The sequence below is a fragment of the Fundulus heteroclitus genome, chromosome 12 (assembly GCF_011125445.2).
Source record: "Fundulus heteroclitus isolate FHET01 chromosome 12, MU-UCD_Fhet_4.1, whole genome shotgun sequence".
Taxonomy (NCBI): domain Eukaryota; kingdom Metazoa; phylum Chordata; class Actinopteri; order Cyprinodontiformes; family Fundulidae; genus Fundulus; species Fundulus heteroclitus.
The window spans coordinates 18,580,638-18,602,725 of record NC_046372.1 but is presented as its reverse complement, the minus strand read 5'-3'; the positions used below and the strand labels follow the sequence as shown (position 1 = coordinate 18,602,725).

General features: G+C 43.3%; 1 protein-coding gene across 1 annotated transcript in view; it reads right to left on the bottom strand.

Annotated features, from left to right (window-relative positions):
• Positions 1-4,328: 4,328 nt before the first annotated feature.
• Positions 4,329-22,088, bottom strand: part of znrf3 (zinc and ring finger 3) — an 86,161-nt gene continuing 68,401 nt past the window's right edge. The window contains exons 3-8 of the mRNA XM_036144123.1: positions 16,582-16,656; positions 14,375-14,506; positions 11,332-11,442; positions 9,405-9,572; positions 6,486-6,588; positions 4,329-6,403 (exon numbers count right to left, since the gene is read on the bottom strand). Of these exons, the coding sequence (XP_036000016.1) occupies positions 4,677-6,403; positions 6,486-6,588; positions 9,405-9,572; positions 11,332-11,442; positions 14,375-14,506; positions 16,582-16,656 (2,316 nt within the window). The 3' untranslated portion in view covers positions 4,329-4,676. The remainder of the gene's footprint in view (positions 6,404-6,485; positions 6,589-9,404; positions 9,573-11,331; positions 11,443-14,374; positions 14,507-16,581; positions 16,657-22,088) is intronic.

Below are 22,088 nucleotides of genomic sequence, written 5' to 3'. Positions count from 1 at the left end.
CATTTTAGTTGATTTCCGTGAGGGGGTTGTGCTGATACGTTATGTCACGCAAAGGATTGTGGGATACCTTAAGGGTTCTTTGCGTCGGTAAGGGACGTTGTGGGGTTCCTAGGCTAAAGTAGCCACAGGAGGGAGCATACAGGCTACTTTTCCTACCTCCTTCCTCACTGAAAGCGCTATTCAGACAGCACTGATCATGGCGACTGCTGACACACTTCTACTTTGGCTGAAGAGTCCTTACTCTATACCGGTATTTGGATTGAGCCAATGAAGCTACTGGTGGCTACTGGGTGCTGCGGATCTCTCTGTAATGAAGGAAAACCGCAGACGACAGTCCAGTGTTGCCACCTTAGCTACTCTGTTGCTATATTTGGGGACTTTTCTGAGCCCTCTACCAACTGGTATTCCAAAAAAGTGTCTAGAAACAAATCTAGTGACTTTTCTCTGTTTTGGGCGATTTAGCAGCTTCACGTGAAAGCAGGAATCTTTCTACTGTTACTGTCACACACAGCTGCTACAGCTGTGGAGGGTCTCCCTATTCCCTCAGTGCTGTCTCACAGGCAGCTGCCTCGTCCTGGAAGCCCTGCATGCAGTCTGAGCAAAGGGAGCAGCGAGGAGACCTGCTCTGTTTTCACATTGTAAATGTATAACGGAAAGAGACGGATGATTCCACCCTGGATTAAAAAGCTGGATATAAATATGGATTTCAATCTAGTCTCTTTTTTTTCCCTCTGAAACTAAAATAATTACCTGAACACCACATCACTTATTCACTTTGTTCAATGTGTGTGCCATCTGTAAGCCATAATTATCACTAAAATTAATTCTTGAAATATTTCAATTTATGTAACAAATCTGTACGAGTTTCACCTTGAGAACTGAATAAAATTCAATATAGTTATTAGGATTACTTGTATGCAAAAATTTGTAACATATCTAACACTAATTGCTTTTAGTTCACAAAAATATTGATTTGAGACTTGCTTAGTAGTTTTTAAATTCTTATTCTGCATAACATTATGCCTCTCTTTTCATGGGTTTTATGTAGAAACAAAGATAACAGGCTAGCTGGTTGGGTTCTCCACCTGCTCAGGTTGCTAGTCCACCGTCGGCTGCCTAACATGCAGTGTTACGGCTTAACGGTAGCTGTGTTTCCATTACAAACCTCTACGATGTTCTGCTTGTGTCGGAAAAACAACAAAATACAGCAAAAGTGTTTCCGTTAAATAAGAAATGCAATTAAAATCACATGTGAATGATTTTATTAAAAAACATGGAGACATGCAGCTCCACCATCCTACTTCCTGTCATCTTCTTCGTCTTTTTCACCAGTAGTAAAGTTGCGTTCCATTTGCCTCGGAAATTTAATATTAGGAGCTGGGAATGGGGTAAACCCAAGTAAAAAGCGTTCCAGTTAATACAGTCGGAGAGGCAAGGTTCCGACATAAAAACCCAAAAGGTTAGGATTCCAATATAACGACGGCCAGGAAAGCTGTTTATAAGAAGTTTGTTGTGGATCTTATAAACGTCCTTTAAAGCTGTACTTTCCACACGCGAACACCACTTTTAATTTGCTTGGTTCAGAGTTGCAGCCGCTACGTTACGTTGATATTAGACGGACTCTTGTAAAATAAACATGTTTTATGACAGCTAACTGTTGCTGATGCGAGGAGCAGCCATTTTGGATCCGACAATCAGCCTTGAAAAATTTCCTTGACTTTCTAAGGGAAAAGTCTGACTTTAGCGGCTGTTACAGTGGAGTTTGCAACATTTCATCCTGTTGTTGATCACGTCACCCGTGAGGAAGAAAAAACCTAGTCGTAGTGCAAAAACGTTTAATTGAAAAAGTGTTTTTCTAAATTGGTGTGTTCCCATTAAGCAAATTTCTGTTTGCAATTTGCTCAGTTTGATGGTCAATGGAATGCAGCTACGGTTACCTCATTAAGGTAGTTTTAACAGCATAACTGTTTCTATGGGGCCGTTAAGTCATGACGTATCTCCCACTGCTTCCTGGTCCAAACCAACCGAATCCGTCGTTAATTCAATAAGCCGCTGTGCTGTGTTCCATGCTGTCTTAATAGATCGGAGACAAAAAAAAAAAAAAAAAAAAAAACTACTCCAGCTGTCATTTTATCGTTTCCCGTACGATCATAAGAGGAGATGGCTGCAGTTAATCTCCAGGAAATTTATTAAAATAGTGCAATTTTTCTGACTCGCTGTGTTAGCATTAAACTGACCTGTCGCATATGCTAACTACAGTATACATACGTTAACGTTGGACATTGTAAAACATGAATACAAGTTTGAGAATTAACCATAAGCATGTACTGCTGATGTGGACCTGGAAGTTGGCCCGTGACGTCTGACTTAACATCCGGATTGCAAGCATAGGAAAAGCGGAAGGGCACTTGTTTCAGCCAGCTGATCAGCAGTGTGGAGCAACAGGTGGCAGAGGGGCTGTGAGGTTGCTACTATATATGCTCTGGACAGCCGGTGGAAACTCTGAGGTCTTTCTTTGGCATCTTATTAAAAAGGCTTTAACCAATAGGAACAGCATGACAAAAAAAAAAAAAACTTGGTGTACCCCAATAACGCTAACGGCCTACTCTGAACTTACACTTACGCTAGAGATCTGAATAAAAAAAAAAAACAGGATAAACACACTGTTACTTGAATTAAACTGTATATTTTACAGATCTTTGTACACTTTAATTACAAAACAGTATGGTACTAAAGTTTTAAAATCAGTTTTTTTGGTCAGAGAAGATTTAATCGTCTTGTGTGCAATTACCATGTATTTACAACGCCTCTTGTTAGTGATTTCTCTCAAAAACAAAAAAAAAAAAAGCAACCAAAATAACTCAAAAACGCTCATACACTCTGAACATAAGACATGGCTTAAAGATAAATATATTAGCAAATAAATATTCAGAGAACATAGTTCCATTTATGAAATGTGTTTTGCTATACAGGTACAGAATATACACAGATCGATTTCTTGCCTCTTTTTTTTCCTTTTTGTTTTTTAGAAACATTTGTAATCGTATGACGGAAAATAATTATTCTTAGAAAATTAAAAAATATTAATTTTTTTACATTTCTTTTTTTTTAAATCTTAAGTGCTAGAGACAATAACAGAAAAAAATTAAATAGCAACTCAAGTACCCCAAAATGTTATATTTGCCATAGGTACATCTCTATTGCAAAGGCAAAAGATTAGATTCTCACTTGATTACAGCACTGGGTTAACTTTTATAAATAGGGTTATTTCAGGTTTTCCTCTGTGTAGAGAACGTGTATATTTCATAGAAACAGTATAAAAACAAAACAGTCTGCAGTACAAACAGAAAGGCATGAATGACGAGCATCGATATTGCATGAATGTATTACGCACGGCACGTTATGATTCAAACGGATAAACTGTGGTATGTAGAACTGCATCATTTAGAAAAAAAAAAAGTCACAGTACAATAAGGAAGCCTTATGAAATACAACTTTAGCTACTTTCCTTTGGCCTTAAGATACAAACTAGAACCTTTTACTGGTATAAGAGCACGCCTCATAGAGGAAACTGCTTATTCGACAGCAAAAATACATTTCTTAACGGGCTTCAAAAAACACCCGACACCAACTGGGTCTGGATTTTGAGCAGAACTTACGCAGTGTTTTAATGCTGCTGTTAATATATCTCACTAGAATAAGGCTCTAACGTTGCTAATGTCATACAGGTAGGCCACAGTGGAAAGAAATGAAATGCATGAACACGTTTTTTTTTTTTTTTTTTTATAGTGAGAATATAGACCAGTGTCAGCCTTGCATTCACATTTCTTTGCTCTTCTTGTTTCATCACACGGGCCAACAACTGGAGACCCATTTTTCTGCTCTTCAAATAAAAGAAATTAATAAAAGCAACAATCGGGTCTTTCTGTTTTGGTATAGCTATCTCCATATTTAGCTTTATAGGCTGTCACTGTTCATCTGGAGAAAAACAAAAGATGCATATGCAGACATGTTTCTGTCAATAATATACTCTTTTGGGGGGGAAAAAAAATCCTTCACGTTGTACGTACAAGTTTGAATTTTAAATTTAGAATTGAAATTAGGGCAAACATGATAAACCCTTCACTGCAAAAAGAGAACTAAAAATAATAAAATGTTTTTGAAATGAGTGTATTTGTCCTTGATTTGAGCAGGTAAATAAGATTATTTGCCAATGGGATGAGTATTTTTACCCCTAAAATAAGATAATTAGATATACTTCACTTGAAATAAGATGATAGAGATAAATTGTTCCTATTTTAAGTGCAAAAATATTATTCCATTGACAAATCTTATTTACCTGCTCAAATCAAGGAAAAATACTTTCATTTCAAGAAATAATTTCTTATTTTGAGTTCTATTTTTGTAGTGTTCTTGGCTCCCTACAGGCTTTTAATTGATGCCAAAATTAGCCTTAATTGGTTTTGAGACATTTGTGGCCACAGGAATGAACATTGCTCGATGCGTTGCTTGAATAAAAAAATAAAAAAAGAAAAAACGCCATTTCAGTAGAAATCCACACAATCTTAGATGATAACATTCAGTGCTCAGAGAGCAAGTTTAGAGCAAGGCAACTAAAGGTTTTAACGACTTGCTGACAGCGTACCACTTTTTGTCTCTACCTCCTGGTCTCGTGCTCATATTCCCAGACTTCCCTCATTCGTTGAAGTACTAGCTCCCTCTACAGGTGGGCCTGCAGAGATCGTAGGGTGGAATAGAGCCCTAGTCTCCTCTGCCTGACCTCGAAGGTGTCCCGAGGGAAAGTAGTCCTTATGCTCCCGGTGCTCCCCGGGCTGCAGCTCTGCCTCCATTGTTACGCTCAGAGGTAAAAAACTGCTCTGGGTCTCAGCCCCCAAGCCCATTTCACAGTCCGTGTCCTCGGGAATTATGGGTATTCTGTGGTTGAGTTCGCAGCAGCCCTGTCCCGAGCAGGCGTCTGAGTCTGAGTGTGCGTACTGCACGTTGACGGCGTAGTCCTCCGCGTAGTGTCCCACCCTGTGCACCTTCATCTCTTTGTAGAAGCAGCAGGGCAGCCCTTCATAGCTCACCTGCTCCGACGGAGGGTACAGGTGCTCGGGTGTGAAGTAGTTCTTAGGGGGGGAGCTCTGAAAGTCTACACCCCTTTGACAGCGTCCTGAGTCTGCGGGGCCCGCTTGGTCCAACTCCTGCCCTTTGCTGTCCGCATTGGGAGGAATTACGTCAAAACAGCAGCTACAGGCCGCAGCCCCGAGCTCCCCCGAGTCCTCCTGAGCCCCCGTTCCCCTGTCGGCTGCGGCGGCCTCTGGGGCCCCGGCTGAGGTAGTGCTCGTGTTGATGTTCTCCCTGGGTTCCAGTGACGAACGACTGCTGTAGTTGGGCTCCAAGCTGCAGTTGGAGTGATGGTCCCCCGAGTTGTATCCCGACGCCCCGGCCGAAAGCTGGAGGCAATCGTGTCCCAGCGGAGCGGGGGCCGGCGAGTCCTCGGCGGGGGCTGCCGTGCAACCCGCAGCCCCCGGTTCCCCGGTAGAGCCCCTGCAGGGACTCTTGCTCCTGTACACATAAGGGTCGTAGTCGCTGCTCAGCGAGCTGCGGAAGGTGGAGCAGCTCCCGTACACGCCCTGGTTGCTGACCTCGGTGCAGTCCAACATGGAGTCACTGGAGGAGCAGTGGCACTGGCCCGAGCTGCTGCTGCTGCTGTCGCTGCCCGGGCAGTCGGCGAGGTATCCGCTGCACACAGACCGGTGGCCGTGGTAGCAGCTCAGGCCAGAGGTGCTGCCGCTGTCCCCTACCCTCGAAGAGGAAGGAGGCGCCATGTGGACCACTGTGGGGTACAGGAGTCCTTGCTGAAAGGCTCTGCTGTGGTGGCCCTTGTGGGCTCCGGCCCCTCCACCGAGCTGCCCAGCCAGAGGCCCCTGCCCGCCTTCTGACTGCTGAGGGAAAGTTAAACCCTGGAAATAGTAGTGCTGGTACATGGTTTCATACTGCGAAAAGCAAGCTGCTCTGGAGAAGCTGCGGCCGTGGAACTTGGGTCGCTTGAGAGCGGCGTGATGCTGCTGCGCCGGGTAGGCGGGGGGTCCGCGGTGCTCCAGCCTGCAGTGGTGGGGGTTGAGCGAATGCTCCAGATGGAGGGCGGGGTGATAACTCCGGAGGAAAGCTGACGTCGACTGCGGTGGGTAGAGACCCTGGGGATCCGGGTGCTGGTCCACCGTGAGAACGGTGATAGGGTTTCCATGGGGGTCCATGCTGGTTCTGGTCGGGTATGCCGTCACCTGGCCGGCACGGTGGACCCTTCCAGGGTAATGGACTGGGAGCACCACTCGCTGCCTGCCGTGGATCGAGTTGCCAGGGTCCATGCACGCCGGTCCAGGATTTCCTTTCTTTTGTTCTGCGTCATGGAAAAAAAAAGTTATTCCAGGGATTTATTTGGTAAAACACTTTTAAAAGTCAGAAGTTGTGTACAAACTTACCGATGATGTTGTGTCTACAGTGGGGACAGGTGTGATGCTGGAGCAGCCAGGGGTCAACACACTTCTTGTGAAATCTGTGAGCGCAGGGGATCACCCGCAGCTCCTGCAGAGAAAAAAATAGAAGAATTTATCATTTGAGTTTGTTTATCTTCTCACTAAACAGATTCAATTCATACACAGACATATAATTAATGAAATTCAGTGTGATTATATAGAAAGATTAATTCAATTACATGTTTTAATTCGGTCCTAATTATAATATAAATCAGTCAAGCTTAGAAGGTTTTCTCTATTTGATCGAGTGATTGACTTTACAGCAACTCCTCCTACTGACACTTTTAAAGTGGTCACATAAAAGGCCAAAGATATTCTTCATTTCCCCCTATCATCCACCTGATGGCGAATCTGAGCTGCTAACATCTAGAAAGAGATTCAAACAGTCTAGATCAAGGTCCAACAGATGGAAAACCTCTCTCATTACTCAAGTTATTCAGATGAAATCTAAAATTGGATTGGATGTGATTGCATTTTACTGTGATCGCTTTTAACTGATATTTGTACGGACATTTTCCCTGTAGGTTTTTTTTTTTTTTTTTTTTTTTAGCTAGTTTTGTAGAATGAGTGTGTGTATGTGTTTTTCCACCTGGTAGCGAGGAAAATTTCCTTTTGGGGGACAATAGTAAAGTTATACTTATACAGAGCATCTGACCAGTCATGAATAAAATCCCCCAAAATGTCATCAAATTAAGTTAATCTGGTTTAGAAATGTAGTTGAATTAAGGGCAGTTCAATGTGTATTTTTAAACTTATTTATATTAGTATTTTTTTCTTTTTAAGGTTTCGCTTTAAATAATCGTGTTAATTGCTGCCATTTCATTTGGGTATGGGAATCTGTTAGACGTCATTTGCCGTCTGTCCACTAGGTGGCAGCAGAGCCTCACTGCGACCTGTAATTCAGAAGAACCCAATTCAACCCCATAATGCCTCAAACCAAACTCATAAGGCGCCATATTATTGTTTACAATTAACCTGTTTGCTTTCACCTGTTTATCCTGCAAAAAAAAAAAATAGAAACAAAACTGGATTCCCATAGTGGCGTGAAGCCGGGACAAAAGCCGGAGCGGTTATAACATTCTCCAGCGAGAAGTCTCCAACTGCCCTAAAACACTGTGGCTTAATACATGACTCATCTTCAAGCTCTTTTCCACCAAGGTCTTTGTTGCTCAGTTCACTCCTCAAAAACCGCTTTGATGCCATTCAGCCTTTTATATCGCCACTTCCTTCTGTGCGATCCTGGCGCCGCGCTTTGTTGTGTTTTCTTCTTCTCACCAAAAAGACCCATAACCACAAAGAACACACACACACATTCATACACACACATACACACTCACACTCTGTCCCCCTGGGGCAACAGGGTTTGTCCCTCCAGCCTCCATGAATAAAGGATGAGCAACGCAGTTACAGTAAAACCCTAAAGTCCAAGACTGGGGAGACATTTTTTGACAGTGACTCCATGGAGGATTAAAGAGGGCCATGTTTGTGGGGGGTACAGGAAGTGTAATCACAGCCTGGCGTACTCTGGGTACCCCTTATCTCTCCAGGTGCCGTGAAAAGACTGAACTAAACATCTAAAAAGGTGGCGGAAAGAACGTCCAGAAACAAAAAGGCATTGAAGGCTGCGGTCCCAAGCACATCGGGGGGGACTTCCATTCTATTGTCCGCTGCGTTGTTGTTTCATGTCTGCAGAATGTCATGAACGAACTCGGTGGCTCCGCCGAGACAAAGCTACAGCTTGCTTTACATATGTACTCATTAAACTGCACATTGAAAAACCTTTGATACCAAAAAAAATAAATAAAAAAGCTTCAATGCATTTTAATGTGATGACTAAAAGTAATTAAGGGAACCGATAAATTACACATAACCTTTTAAAGATTTCTGCCGCTCTGAGTTGAGAGTTCTCTTTTGGGGTATGTCTCCACCGGCTTTACGTATCCAGAGACCTCCCCAAAAAGGTATAATTTTCTAGAAATTAGTCTATTTGTCCATTGAGCTGGGAAGTTTAAATGATCTGCCAATGGAATAAGATTTTTGCATTTAGAATAGGAACAACTCGTCTCCATCATCTTATGTCAAGAGCATCTAATTATCGTCTTTTAGGAGTCAAAATGCTCATTCAATTGGCAGATAATCTTATTTTCATGCTCAAATTAATGACAAATACACTCATTTGTAAAAAAAATATTTCTTATTTTAGTTCCCTTGTTGCAGTGTAGATGTGGGCCAGAAATTAGGATTTTATTTTACTTTTTGCTGACCGGAGCACCTTCTCAGTCAGACGACTTGCGGGAAACTTCAAAGAGGATTTTCTTCAGGCTTTATTTCCTCATTGGCTCTTTACCAATTAACTTAATCCTGAAGGCAATACATTGCACAGGATTTTAGAAAAACATCCTTCATATCCATCCCTCTTAAAGCTACATTAGGCCTGGGCGATATGGACCGAAATGATCAATATCTTGATATATTTAGGCTGAATGTACATGCTATTTGTCTCAATATGATTTTGTTTTCATAAAGTAATCATAAAAAGGCACCAATGAGATAAATATGAGAAGAGGCTGAAAAAGAACCCACTGGAATACATAAAAGTATAATTCTAACGCAATATAGACCATCTAGATAAAAACAATATAGTCTCATATTATATCTTTTTTTCATTTTTAAATCTCAGTATATTGCCGAGCCCTAGGCTATATGCTACTTTGTGTTGCTCTGACATTAAGTCCCAATAAAACACAGAAGTTTGCTGTTATCATATGAGGAGCTTCAAAGGGTATGAACTATTTTGCAACGCATTATAGCTAAAAAAAGCTCATTATTGTTGATGCTTTGATTCTAAAAACAATCTTCTCTTACCTCCCCATCGATGTACTTCTCCAGACAAATGGCGCAGTCGGAGGTGGAGCTGCTGCTCAGCGAATCGGAGGCTCCGCAGCTGCTCTCGCGCAGCCCCTTGCCTTTCGCCTTGAACTTGCGCGTCTCCATCTTTTCCAGCGCCTGGATGGCCATTCTGTTCATGGAGCTCTGCGGTGCACAGGGAAAAAAAAAAATCAGCACGTTAATAACGACACGGACCAAACCAAGGAAGCTCTGCGCAGCTTGCATCAGAGCCGCCAACATCCCCTAAAGTGTTTGCAAATCAAAGTTCAGACGGGCGGATGTAATGATTTAAGACTTTCCCTGCTGATATAAAACCAATATTCACAAAGGGTTCATTGGGAGCCAGGGGTCCTATTATCCTCTTTGTCTCCAATTTGCTGCCTGTAGCCCTGAAACGTTAACCTGACAACAGCCAGATGCATGTCTCGCTCCGCCTAGCTCCACTCACATACATCTGGGACATCGCTCATTGAAAGTGATTTCCCCAACCAAATTTATGGTCTGGCCAATCAGGACGCAGGGCGGGTGTTTCCTGGATGTGACGTAGCGGAGAAGCGACCGTGAGATTCAAACAACAATGGCGGCTCGCATCGAGGAAGCAAGCGTTAGCATTGATGCTGCTATTTCTTCTGTGTTGTCCAATCTATCTGATATTGTTTCATTAAAAGAACATCAGAGAACGCCTCTGAAGGCTTTTGTTGGTGGAAACCATGTTTTCGCCCTTCTCCCGACCGGATTTGGCAAGAGGTTAGCCGCTAACGAGCGGTTAGCCGCTAACCGTTAGCGGTTAGCGCGAACCATATTAGGAGGCCTTTAGTCATCAACGCGGTCGGCCCGGGATCGACTCCGACCCGCAGCGCTTTGCCGCCTGTCCCCCCCTTCCTCTCAGCTCATTGTCAATAAAACGCGTGCCACTAGAGCCGCAAACACATAATTTTTTTTTTTTTTTCCTGCGTAGCTCTCATTAGCGTCACGGGTTAGCTTCGGTGTGAGTGGTTGAAATAGCACGTCGATAAAGATGACAGACAAGTGGCTTATCCAATCATATGCAAGGAGTTTTGATAAGGCCCAGCCTTCAATAAAGGCAATTCCTATGGCGGTGTCCCAGATGTATGTGAGTGGAGCTAGGCGGAGCGAGACATGCATCTGGCTGTTGTCAGGTTACTGAAACGTTGCCTAACAGATAAATAGGTTTGTAGAGATCAACTCGTGAGTCGTGCTCATCACCTTTCAGGGATTTAAAGCAGATCGTGAGCGAACAGATGTCTATGGTGACGGTCAAACTGAAGAACAACACAGGGAGTTCTGCCTTTGTGGTCCATTGTGTCTGGATAATTACAGGCCGGCTGAGACGACAGATCAACAACAGCGACGAACGCGGGACAAAGCAACATTCTAAGACAAAGCCACAAGGGATCCTGCGTCGCAACCGGGGGGGGAATTTTATTGTTTTCAATTCAGGGCTTAGCTATTTTTAACAGTTAGGGAAGGAAAAGACGAATGCTGAGCTTTCACAAAGTCCATCAGCTCCCACTGTGGAGAAAAAAAAAAATAAAAAATCCAACCCACACATGCTCACGCATCCTGGCCTGGATTACATCCATCTTAACGGATGCCGCCGCAGGTTTTCTGCCCTGTCATGACATCTCTGTGTGTCGGGCTCCGTCAGCCGGCTTCTCATCAGCATTAATTAAATGCTAATCCCGATTCACGCATCTCGACATAAGCCTCCACCGAGAGCTTTTTGTCAACACACAAGAGGAGTCAATCAGCAGCAGAGCTACAGTCGCCTGACTCGACGCCCGCAGTGAAGCCTTAGCAGAGTTAAAAAAACAAAAAAAAAAAACAGAAAAGCCACGTGTGCTTCACTGCTCCTGGGTTTGTTGCTGTGCGACTCACTGACCTGACTTCTCCTTTGCTTTAATTTGATCTTGATGAGCAGGATGAGACAGACCAGCGACACCACGACGAAGAAGGCGAGGAAGATGCCCATGTCGAAATATTCAGTGGGCTGCTGTGGAGAGAGAAGGAAAAAAGGAATTCAATATGTAGAGAAATTTCCACTTAAAATGTTCATATTATCTGTACAGACGTGTCTATTCGTTTCCATTCACTCCCATGTTTCACTTCCTGTTATGTTGGTGGCCATACCAGCACTAAGTGTTTGAAGTGACTTTGTTACTATTCATTATAAAAAATGTGACCTTCACACATTACCTGGTGGTTCTATCATGACGATACGAGAGCGGTTGCTGATATTTTCTGTGCACAGCACCACTAATACTCAGGTTACAGCTCCATCGCTAAACCTTTTGCACCTGCAATGCGACTAAATCTAGAACTGAACTCACAAATCATTTGAAAAGTGCAGAACTGTTCACTAATACTTTGTAGTGTTGCGCCGATGCCATTTTTGGGCCCGATACCGATACCCGATACTTGGCTGTGCAGTACTGGCCGATACCGATACTATCTGTTTGAAATTGATGTGTGTGTGTGTGTGTGTGTGTGTGTGTGTAAATAAGGAGAAGCAGCATTTAGTTCCTATGCTCCACTTATCTGGAACAAACTTCCAGAAAATTGTAAAGGTGCGGAAAGCCTGAGTTCCTTTAAATCAAGATTAAAAATACATTTGTTTAGGACTGCCTTCAACTGTTCTAGTTAACTGAATCACCACATTTTTGTTCTTTTTTCTATCTACATTTTATTCCTACTTGCTTTTATTCTGTTTTATTTTGCTATATTTTAATCATGTAAAGCTTTTGCATTGTCTTTGTACTGAATTATGCTATATAAATAAATTTGCCTTGCCTTGCCCTGCCTATATATATGAAGAACTGCATACTACTTAGGGTAGTAGAACTTTTTATTGCCTACCTGGAATGGGTGACAATAGTTGAATAAACTTTTGGCTCTCAAAGGCCAAAATAGTGCAACATTCGTGAAATTATAACATGTATAATAGTAGTGCAACAGTAAGACAGTAAAATTACATTAATAATTGAATAATCTCTTTTAAACCCTGAGTTTTGGCTCTCAAATGCCAAAATAGTGCAACTTTCATGAACTTATATAATACTAGTCGGGAGAGAGAAGGCTGCGTTCAAGTGACATACAAACATCAAAATGGTATCGGTGCCCTATTTGTTGGCACTCGCCGATGCCGATATCACCATTTTAGTGCTGGATCAGGGCCCCGTCCGATACTGGTATCGATGCAACACTACTTTGAAGCCTTCCCTTTTGATTCAGTTTCAGTCGTCTACTTTGGTAGAGGTGTACCTGCACACCTTCTCTCGATTGGGTTGGATTTGCTCGCATCACGAGACAAAAGCTCTCCGCATCTATCAGAGGTTGAGGAACTCTCTTGCCCGCGGTTCTTTTCAGGCGAACCTACAGATTTTCTGTCCGATTTGGTTTTGGCCTCTGGGTAAGCCAGCTCAGAACCTTTATCGATCCGTGTTGCTAGTCTTTTATTTATTTCGATGTACGGTCGAACTCACTGAGATCCTGGGAAATGAAATGCGTCTGAATTTACAGCTTTCCATCAGAAACCTAAATGTTTTGGGTGTTTGGTGATTTCATTCACCTGGGCAGAAACCCCAGAGCATGATGGAGCCGCCACCATGTTTCACTGTGAATATGGGCTCCCATTGTTAATGTGTTGTTTGCGGGAATGGTGGCTGAAATGGTCAGGAATGGTTTCATCAGACTGCAATCAGACGCTCTCCCGCAGCGTTTTGGGGGATCTGAGCTGAGACGCTTTCTTTGACATGAAACGGCTTCTGTCTTCCAATCATACTCCTTCGGTCAGAAATGGGGAGAACAAAAGAGATTGTGCTCTTATGTAGAAGACGACTAATACTTACCAGAAATCTTGGAATCCTCCCTGACCAGCTTCCATCTTTTCTTTTCATCAATTTCAGAGAAATATCCAGTTTTTCCTCATGTCACTGTTATCCAATTTAGTCTACAATTATTCATGACTGTGCCCGCAGTGCGAGGCATTGTGCTAGAGTTTTTTTTTTTTTTTGTACCCTTCTCCTGACTGATACCTTCGTATGGCGACATCTTCTCTGGACACTACGGCTTTAGCTAAAGGATGTAAAAAAGTAAACGGAATTAAACATGGACTGGGACATCTACAGGTTATCTTAGGCTAACAGGATTCACTGTAATCGATGGCAGGTGTGAATTTAAGAAGACTGAATGTCGAAATGTTGTCAAAAAGCGCTAATACAGTATTAATTCAAGGTGTGAATGCTTATGCGACAAGGGTATTGTAGTTTTGTTTGTTTTGCTTTTCCCTCAAAATGATTTGTCTCAGTCATCTTACAGGGGAGAAAAGTGTTGAAGTATTTTATGATGCAACTGTTCCTCCACTGTATAAAATACTGTAGGTTTAATTGTTTTCTATCTTTCTGGCTGTTCTCTGAATGTTTGGGTCCCAATACATGCATAAAAACTGCAGGCTTGTTCTTATTTAAGTCTTAAGATCTAGAACAAAAGGCGATGGCTAATACTTCAAAGAACCCGTGAAAGCCAAGTTCATTTAGTTCCTCGCCAGTGAAATTCTTTTTTTTTTCTTTATCAAATAGGCTTTTATCCCAGAATTTCATTATGTCAAGTTATTTGACCTCAAAGCGTGCTGGCCTTTTATCCAAAAGCCAAGCAAACAAACAGGCCTTTGACCGGCTGATATTAATCTGTCACAGAGCTGTGAAAAAGCCGTCAGCCTGGGGGCAGCGAGGAAAAAAAAAAAAAAAAAAAAAAGACACAGTCTCATTTCAGAGCAGGAATTTACACTGGTTCCCTACATCTAAAACTTCTCACCACCAACATGGCCTCACTTCTCTGCCCTGATCCCAACATGCGCTTCACATCGGCCTTACACGCGTTCACGGCGCCTTGGCCGCGCGCTTCACGGCGTCGGTGCGAGCCCTTACCCTCGGTGGCCTGTGCTGGATCCGAGCTCGGGCCACTTTCTGCTTGTTGACGATGTTCATGAGCTTGACGGCATCGTTGCCCTTCACGTAAACCACCGGCCGCTTCAGAGGATCCTCGGCTACCTGGTTAAGCTGGAGACAGAAAAAAAAAAATATTCTTAATGTAAATTAGTAGCACGCGGCTAATCTTGTTGAAATGTGTACAGTGAGAGAGAGAGATATAGATAATAAACTGCATACCGAGAAGAAAAACATGCACTCTAAAAATCTGTTCATTTCTACAGCACAGATTTAAATCATGAAATAATAACATAGACATGACAGGCGGTAAAAAAAACCTATTTTATTGTGCTGTAAAAAAACAAAATCATTGCAAAAAGGGAACTCAAAGTAAGTAAAATTTTCTTGAAAGTTGTGTATTTTTCCTTGATTTGAGCAGGTAAATACGATTATTTGCCAATGGAATAAGATTTTTGCACTTCAAACAATTCATCTCCATGTAGAGCAGGATATCGAAATATCTTATTTTAGGGGTAAAACTACTCATCCCATTGGCAAATAGTCTCATTTAGCTGTTCAAATCAAAGAAAAATTAAATTTCAAGAAAATTTTACTTACTTTTAGTTCCCTTTTTGCAGTTCAAGTTTATTTTTATAGCACTTTTCTGTAACAAGACAACTCAAAGTGCTGTACATGAACAGAAAAAAACTGGATTTTCGTGTTTTCATGCGTTTCATGTGTTTTCATGTCAGAAATACCCAGGAACTGTTCTTCCTCTGGTGTGAACCATCTGCCCCCAGTTGACTCAGATCTGGCCTATGGCATGAAACCACCCGCAGTTATTTTTTTATTTTTTATACGGCCGACATGGCTCCCCAACCGGGGCGGGATCAGCGTCAGGGTGGCACTAGCGCTATGAGAACAGGGTGAGCAGGTATCCTGCCAATTTAGTGCTTTGTGTGTTCGAAAGACATCAAGTCTTAGCGTATTACACAGAATATCATCACCTCTAACTGAACCTCATTATCGTTTGTTTGCTTCAAAACAATTATGATAAATCTATATGTCATGAGATTGGTATTTCTGAATGTAACATGTATATATAAATGGATGGAGTAGAGGGGAGATGTAACAAATCATCCGCGGAGGCTTGCGAAGCTTTTAAAGCTTTTTTTGGGGGGTGGCCTCGCCCAGGGCGCCGTTCATGCTAATAACTCCGCTCCATTAAATGCAAGCATGACACACAGGTGTGTCAGCAAGAGCTTGCGGCTTGACGGGTCGGCTGTGACGTACGCCGTGAGTCCAACGTCAGTTAGTTGCATTAACTTCTCTGGGTTGTGTCTCTTCATAAAAAAAAAAAAAAGGAAAGGTAATGCGACTTTGCATCAGGATTTGCATCGTGGTGCGAATTTGGAGGAAGAAAAACACCAAGGTCAAGTGTATTAACTTTTACAAGACTTCATCTAATTCTGGCCCAGGGACCTTAATTCTCCCCCAGCTCCTCCTCCCTGCCCCTCGGGCCTCGTGACTCCCCGTCTTCTGCCGATCGCTCCGCGCCGACTGGAAAAGCCTCTCGGGGGAATTTAACACAGCCGCCCGGCGCTGCCTTTCATGTGGTCTGCGCGCAATCCCTTTTATCTCTCAGCTACGCACTTTACGACCCAGCAGCAGAGAAGAAAGAAAGAAGAAAAAAAAAAAAAAACTCTCTCCCTCTGCAAGTCCGGGCCTGGCGTTGCAGGGATGAATACCACAGGAGAATTCTTGTGACAAAGGCGCTCAAGGGAACAACTGAGGCATTATGCGGCAAAGACACGGCAATCAAGAAATGCCGAGAAAGGCCGAGCATGTGGACGTGTGTGTGTGACAGCGGACTCGGGCTGTTACTGTACAGCGTGCTCCGAGGTCTCGGGAGGTGAGGTAACGTGCTCTACCTGCACAATTATGAGCTCGGTCACGGTCTGGGAGTGGAAGCTGAACCTGACTGTCCATTTTCAGAGAACTTGTCATTAAAGAATCCAGCATCCAAAGATATGAAGAAGATCCTTGTTTAGACAAACAGGAGGAGGGCAGGGCATGTGGGCAGGGCATGTGGGCACCTTTTTAGGGCGATGGGGTTGGGAAACAAAACAAAAAAATAAATAAAAAACAATGGAGGAGGATCAGGCAGAAGAGCGTAGACGCCTGAGTAATCCTAGGTGTGTACAAACCTGATCGATGGCATCCGGATTCTCCGACACATCAAAGATGACGGCCGTGGCTCCGCGCTGCACCGCTCTCTTCGCCTGCCAACACACAGAGCACAGGAACAGTCAGGCACGATCAACAAGAGCGCAGGCAAGTGCACAACAAGTTGCACCATCAGCTGCGCCCGCCGCGCCGCTTTCACGCGCGGCCACTAGAGGGCGCCCTGTCCCCGAGGATATAGCCGCCACATGCATGCCATGAGAGAGAAAGAGAGAGGAATCAAAGAGAGAACCAACAGGGAGAAGTAAACAAGCCAGTGATTACATTTGCCGGGGCGCACATGTGGCCCTTCGGTTCATTCCTCCAAAGTCCCGTGATGTCATCCCATGTAAATCTGCACCACATTAAAGCAAAACCCATGTGACAGAAATCCAAAAAGCAGCCCCCCCCCCCCACCCCACCCCTCCCCTTCCTCCTCCTGAAGCAAGGACTAACACACCGATTTCCATGTGATGCAACCCCTGCACGACAAGAGTGGAATTTGAACCGGAGTCAGCGGAGCGTCGCTGAGAAAAAAGTTGAACAAAGTTATCAGGGGTTTCCAGCTGTTAGAAAATGTGAGCGTCTTTCATGTGAGAGACACAGAGAGAGAGAGAGAGGCAGGAAAAAGTTCCAGCGCAGGGGCCCTTTTTTGAAGAGTTCTGCTACAGACGAGAGAGATAAAAGAAATGCTTGCATTTGCAGAACCCAAGGTATCTACTGGCAGAATCCAAATTGGCATTCCCTTGTCAAAAAAAAAAAAAAAAAGGAATGAAAAGCTGTTGTTTTATCTCAACTCCTGCCTTTCCCCGACAATCCTTCCTCTACCCCTGTCGATTCGTGCTGCCCTATTTAGACAACGTTTTTGATGTCTGCTGCACAAGATCTAAAGGAGAGCAGCTAGGATCATATCCTGGTATTATCAAGTGCCCTTGGGTCCCTGCCAGCGCTCTTAATAACTGGCAGGAAGAGAGAGAGGGGGGGGGGGGGATCAAAGCGACAACGCGCAGCGCCGCGACTCTGGTGCCGACTGGCTGGAGAGCGTCACCGCGCCAAGCTGCAGGCCAGGAGGAGGAGGAGGAGGAGGAGGAGGAGGAGGCCGGGTGGTATGCGTGGGGGAGGCCTTCACAGAGCGTCACGTTGATTCCTGAGGTGACGTTTTCAGCGACGTGATGCCGAGCCACTTCTCCGGACAACTTGTCCCAACCAGGAATGAGTTCAGGCAGACAAATTAAAGCAAAGACAAACTCCATTGAGTTATGAGAACACGGAGTGCTTAAAAGGAAATAAAAAAAATAAAAAAACGCGGATCCTCATTCTTTTACCCCAAGAAGAGCAGATATGGTCCTCCAGGAGGACTCTTTGGGTTAATGTTGTCTATAGACTTTGAATAAAATGGCTAAAAGCCTCATGCGTGCATCCCTAAATGGTTATTTTTAAAATCCAGACACAACTGAGCTTTTAGCCGGTCGTTTTCAACCAACATTTAGATTATAAATTCAGGACCCTCCACGTCTCACACCAGAGATTTGTCTCGAGCCTGGGACGACTCGTACCCGCCTTGGGGAGGTTTCGTACTTAACTAAGCACTTTCCTACTTCGCTTTTTAGAACCCACTCATGGTCTGCTGCAATAAAATGTGGCTATGATTATCGCTCAGAGTTATTTGGGCTTGATCCTGAGTTATAACCCTTTCATATTTCATAACAGTCAACTGGCCCAAATGGAACGGAAACAGGACTAGAAGATGAAGTCTTAAGAAAATATGCTTTTAAGTACAAAGCGCTGAGCTAGAGACTGACTGTAAGCAAGCTCTGCCACTCAAACACCACCTGAGATTTCCAGCTACATGAACATTGCAACCTTTTGATGCGTTACCGGTTAGATATAATACACCTTATTCTAGATAATTCGATTGTACGCACGGTGAACTTTACTGATCACGTTCAGAGCTCGCTGCTCCATGCGTGATCCGTTTCCGCCGCACGTTTCTCTGGACCTTTTAGAACCCTACACCTCTTCTCAGTCCTGCAGAGCCTCCGGTCTAAAGGCCGTTAATGGTTCCCCTAAAACATTTTCAGTCTAGAGGGGATGAATCCTTTACAGCCGAGGGTGTGTTGCTTCCTTGTTCTTGATTCTGTTGCTCTCACTCTGCTGAGTTCTCCTACTGTTCTCCAATTTTCATTACTTGTTGTCACTTCAGCTTTTAACTTTTTAAGTCATTTTTTTCTCTCTCTTCATAGAAGGTACACCTGGTCTGGCGTTCTGTCAGCTGTGACATCACCCAGGGGAGGCAGATAATCCGCTACTACCGCATAACATAGAAAGTACTCCTGGGTCAATGTGAGCTTCTGTGCTTTCTGTGTCTCTGCTCTGTCTTCTCTAAGCCCCAGTGGGTCGAGGCAGATGAGCGTTCACACTGAGCCTGGTTCTGGTTCTGATGGATGTTTCCTCCCTGTTAAAGGGGAGTTTTCCTCTCCACTGTCGCTTCATGCATGCTCAGTATGAGGGATTGCTGCAAAGCCATCAACAATGCAGACGACTGTCCACTGTGGCTCTACGCTCTTTCAGGAGGAGTGAATGCTGCTTGGAGAGACTTGATGCAACCTGCTGGGTTTCCTTAGAGAGGAAAAAATATTTTTGACCAATCTGTATAATCTGACTGAATTTGACTTTATAAATTGCCTTGAGATGACATGTATCATGAATTGGCACTATATAAATAAAATTTAATTGAATTGATTCTCTTCAGAAGCAGACGGAGACTCATTTATTCCGACCAGATTTATTTTTTTTATACTGTATGATTTTTTTCTGCTGTACATCTGCTGTTTTATCTCTACTTTTATGTTTTTATGTTTCATCCTCTGTGTTTTCATTTTCATGCTAGTTGTTTTTGTAAAGCACTTTGTGTTGTTTTTTTTGACCTGTGAAAGGTGTTCTATAAATAAAGTTTACTTACTTCCTTACTATACCCGATACATAATTCATGCACTTTGTGCTTTTGTTTCGTACCTAAAAACATCAATTCAGCCCGGCGCCGCATCGTCTCTCACAACCGTTTTGGGAATATTCTGAACTTGGCATGACATGGAAAAAAAAAAAAGGCAGAATTTAAAACTTTTTTTTTTCTTCACACTGATGTTTTAGACTTTTTTTTTTTTTGTTAAAACTGGCAAACAAAGTGGCCTGAAACTAAGAAAAAGTTAAAGCCAGGTGCAAGATCACATTTTGTGAGTGCTGTCAAATATTATGAGGCTGGATAAAAACAATGTTTGACTATAAATACATGTTTAACATGGTGTGTATTACCAATTTATTCAAATTTTTTTTAAATTTGTGTATATTCTACAAGTTGGTTATGATTTCCACCACTCGCCAACGCCTGTTGGGCTAAACAGAAACGTCACATAACCAAACTAACAGAAGGTCTCTCATATCGAGTCGTATATGAATCATAATCTGTTGATTTAATATTGAATGTAAACACATCATGACTCTGACTAAATTACATTTCCCCACAAAGAAGATGCTTATGAATCCGTCTTTCAGATCTCATTAAAGGCCCATTAACCCGGCGAGCCGATTCCGTCTTTCCCAACAGTGAACGAGGGCCGACGCAACGTTAAATCAGCGACGCGCCGTAAATACGGGCCTCCTTCTCCCTCAACCTGCCTTCTTTACATAAACCAACATCGCTCTTTTCATCCCCTTCTTCACTTTTGTACTTGGAAAGTTCAAAAGCGAGCAGAGTGGAACCTCAGCGCGGCTTTTTCCACAGTTTTCCTCTCAGCTCCACGCTGATGCCCCGCCACCCCACCCCACCCCACATTTAATTCAGCACAAGTCTGCTCCTTTGATGTTAGCTCTCGCAGTTAATAATTAATAGCTCTTGGTAAGACGCTTTTCAGAAGAAAGAGATCTCCCTCCTGAAGAATCTCCACTCGGGCAGGCCCGCAGTGCAGTGCAGGGACTTGCCTGACGACAACAAAAATGCACCCACAAGGCAAACCGCCATTAAAAAACACGACACCAACACTACAACCTGGGGTAAACGGCACTAAAATATGGCTAAAATCCCCGAAAAGGCGCCAATGAGCAAACGCTGGTTCCTTCGCAGGCTCAAACTGGCTATAGGATTTCAAGTGGCGGAGCTCCTGTGTAAGGAGATATTGTTCACGCAATCTGAGACAGCATTCAGTCCCCCAGTGGAAAACCTTTTAAACAGAAGAAACACACAAGAAACGCAAGCTTTCATTCAGTCCCGCTTTATTAAGACTGAATGGGTGTTTTTTTTGTTTTTGTTTTTAGGAAGTATGGTGATTAAGATGATCAGGCGCTTCTGCTCAGAGACAACACTGAGATAAAGCATTTGAGCACCTGGAGGAGATGAATGCTTCATTGAGTGAAAAAAAAATAAAAAATAGCAATAACACTCAGAGTTAGTTCTGAAAACAAGGGACTCTTTCCGTACTAATTATGGCCAACTCATGAGCAAATCTTTCATAATAGCGGTACATCGCAAATGTAGCGTGGTCGCGATAGAAATGCAAAGAACTGCTTGGACTGCTACAAATGTTAGCTAATTAACGTGGCTTAATTAGTTAAGTACTAAGCATTCAGGCTTTATATTTGGTGATGTTTGTTGTTTAAAGCATCAGAAAACGCTTTGGGGCGGGGGGGGGGGGGGGCACACATTCAGATCTTCTTATAAATTCATTAAGAAACGTAACTAATGTTGTTTATGAGCCAAAACAGCAGATGCAACTTTATCACTGCTGTTGATTATTTAGTGCATGTCATATCATCACCATGACATTCGCCAACATTATCACACATCCATAGGTGGAAAGCAAGGGGGGGGGGGGGGGGGGGGGGTGTCATGGATTTGTCCCCCCAAGATAAATCATTTTATGATCCTGACAGATAACTGACCTCCAGGAAGTAGCTGCATACATAAAAGGAAAGACATGCCACGCATTTTGTTTATTTACTTCCACTTCTCAATAGAATGAAACACATTAACATTTGCAAGCTGACCGCCTTTCGTTCACCTCGATGTTGCAGTTGAATTTTGACAGACTGGCGTTCGAAACGTGGGAGGGAGGGGCCGAGCTTTACGAACGGCTGTGTGGGCGGACCGAGAAAAAGGCGAGAGCCGGACAAGCGACGGCAGACGGGAACGGAGAGCGAAAAACAACAAAAGCGCAGAAGATCAAAACCCGCGTGGACCGTGTGTGGATTAATTAATCGGAACTTTGCTAGTTATGATTCAGTTAGAAATAATTACCCTCTGGTGCGCCTTTTCAAGTGTCGAACTGTAATAATTAATATTGCAATTAAAGTGATTATTAAACACATTTGACTATGCCACATCAACCAGTTTTTTTTCTCTCGGTATACTGTATCCAGTACTGATAAGGTTCCACCTGTATATTTTACAACAGCACATTTAACTGTCCCCTTGTCGATAGCTGCAAAACAATTGCCC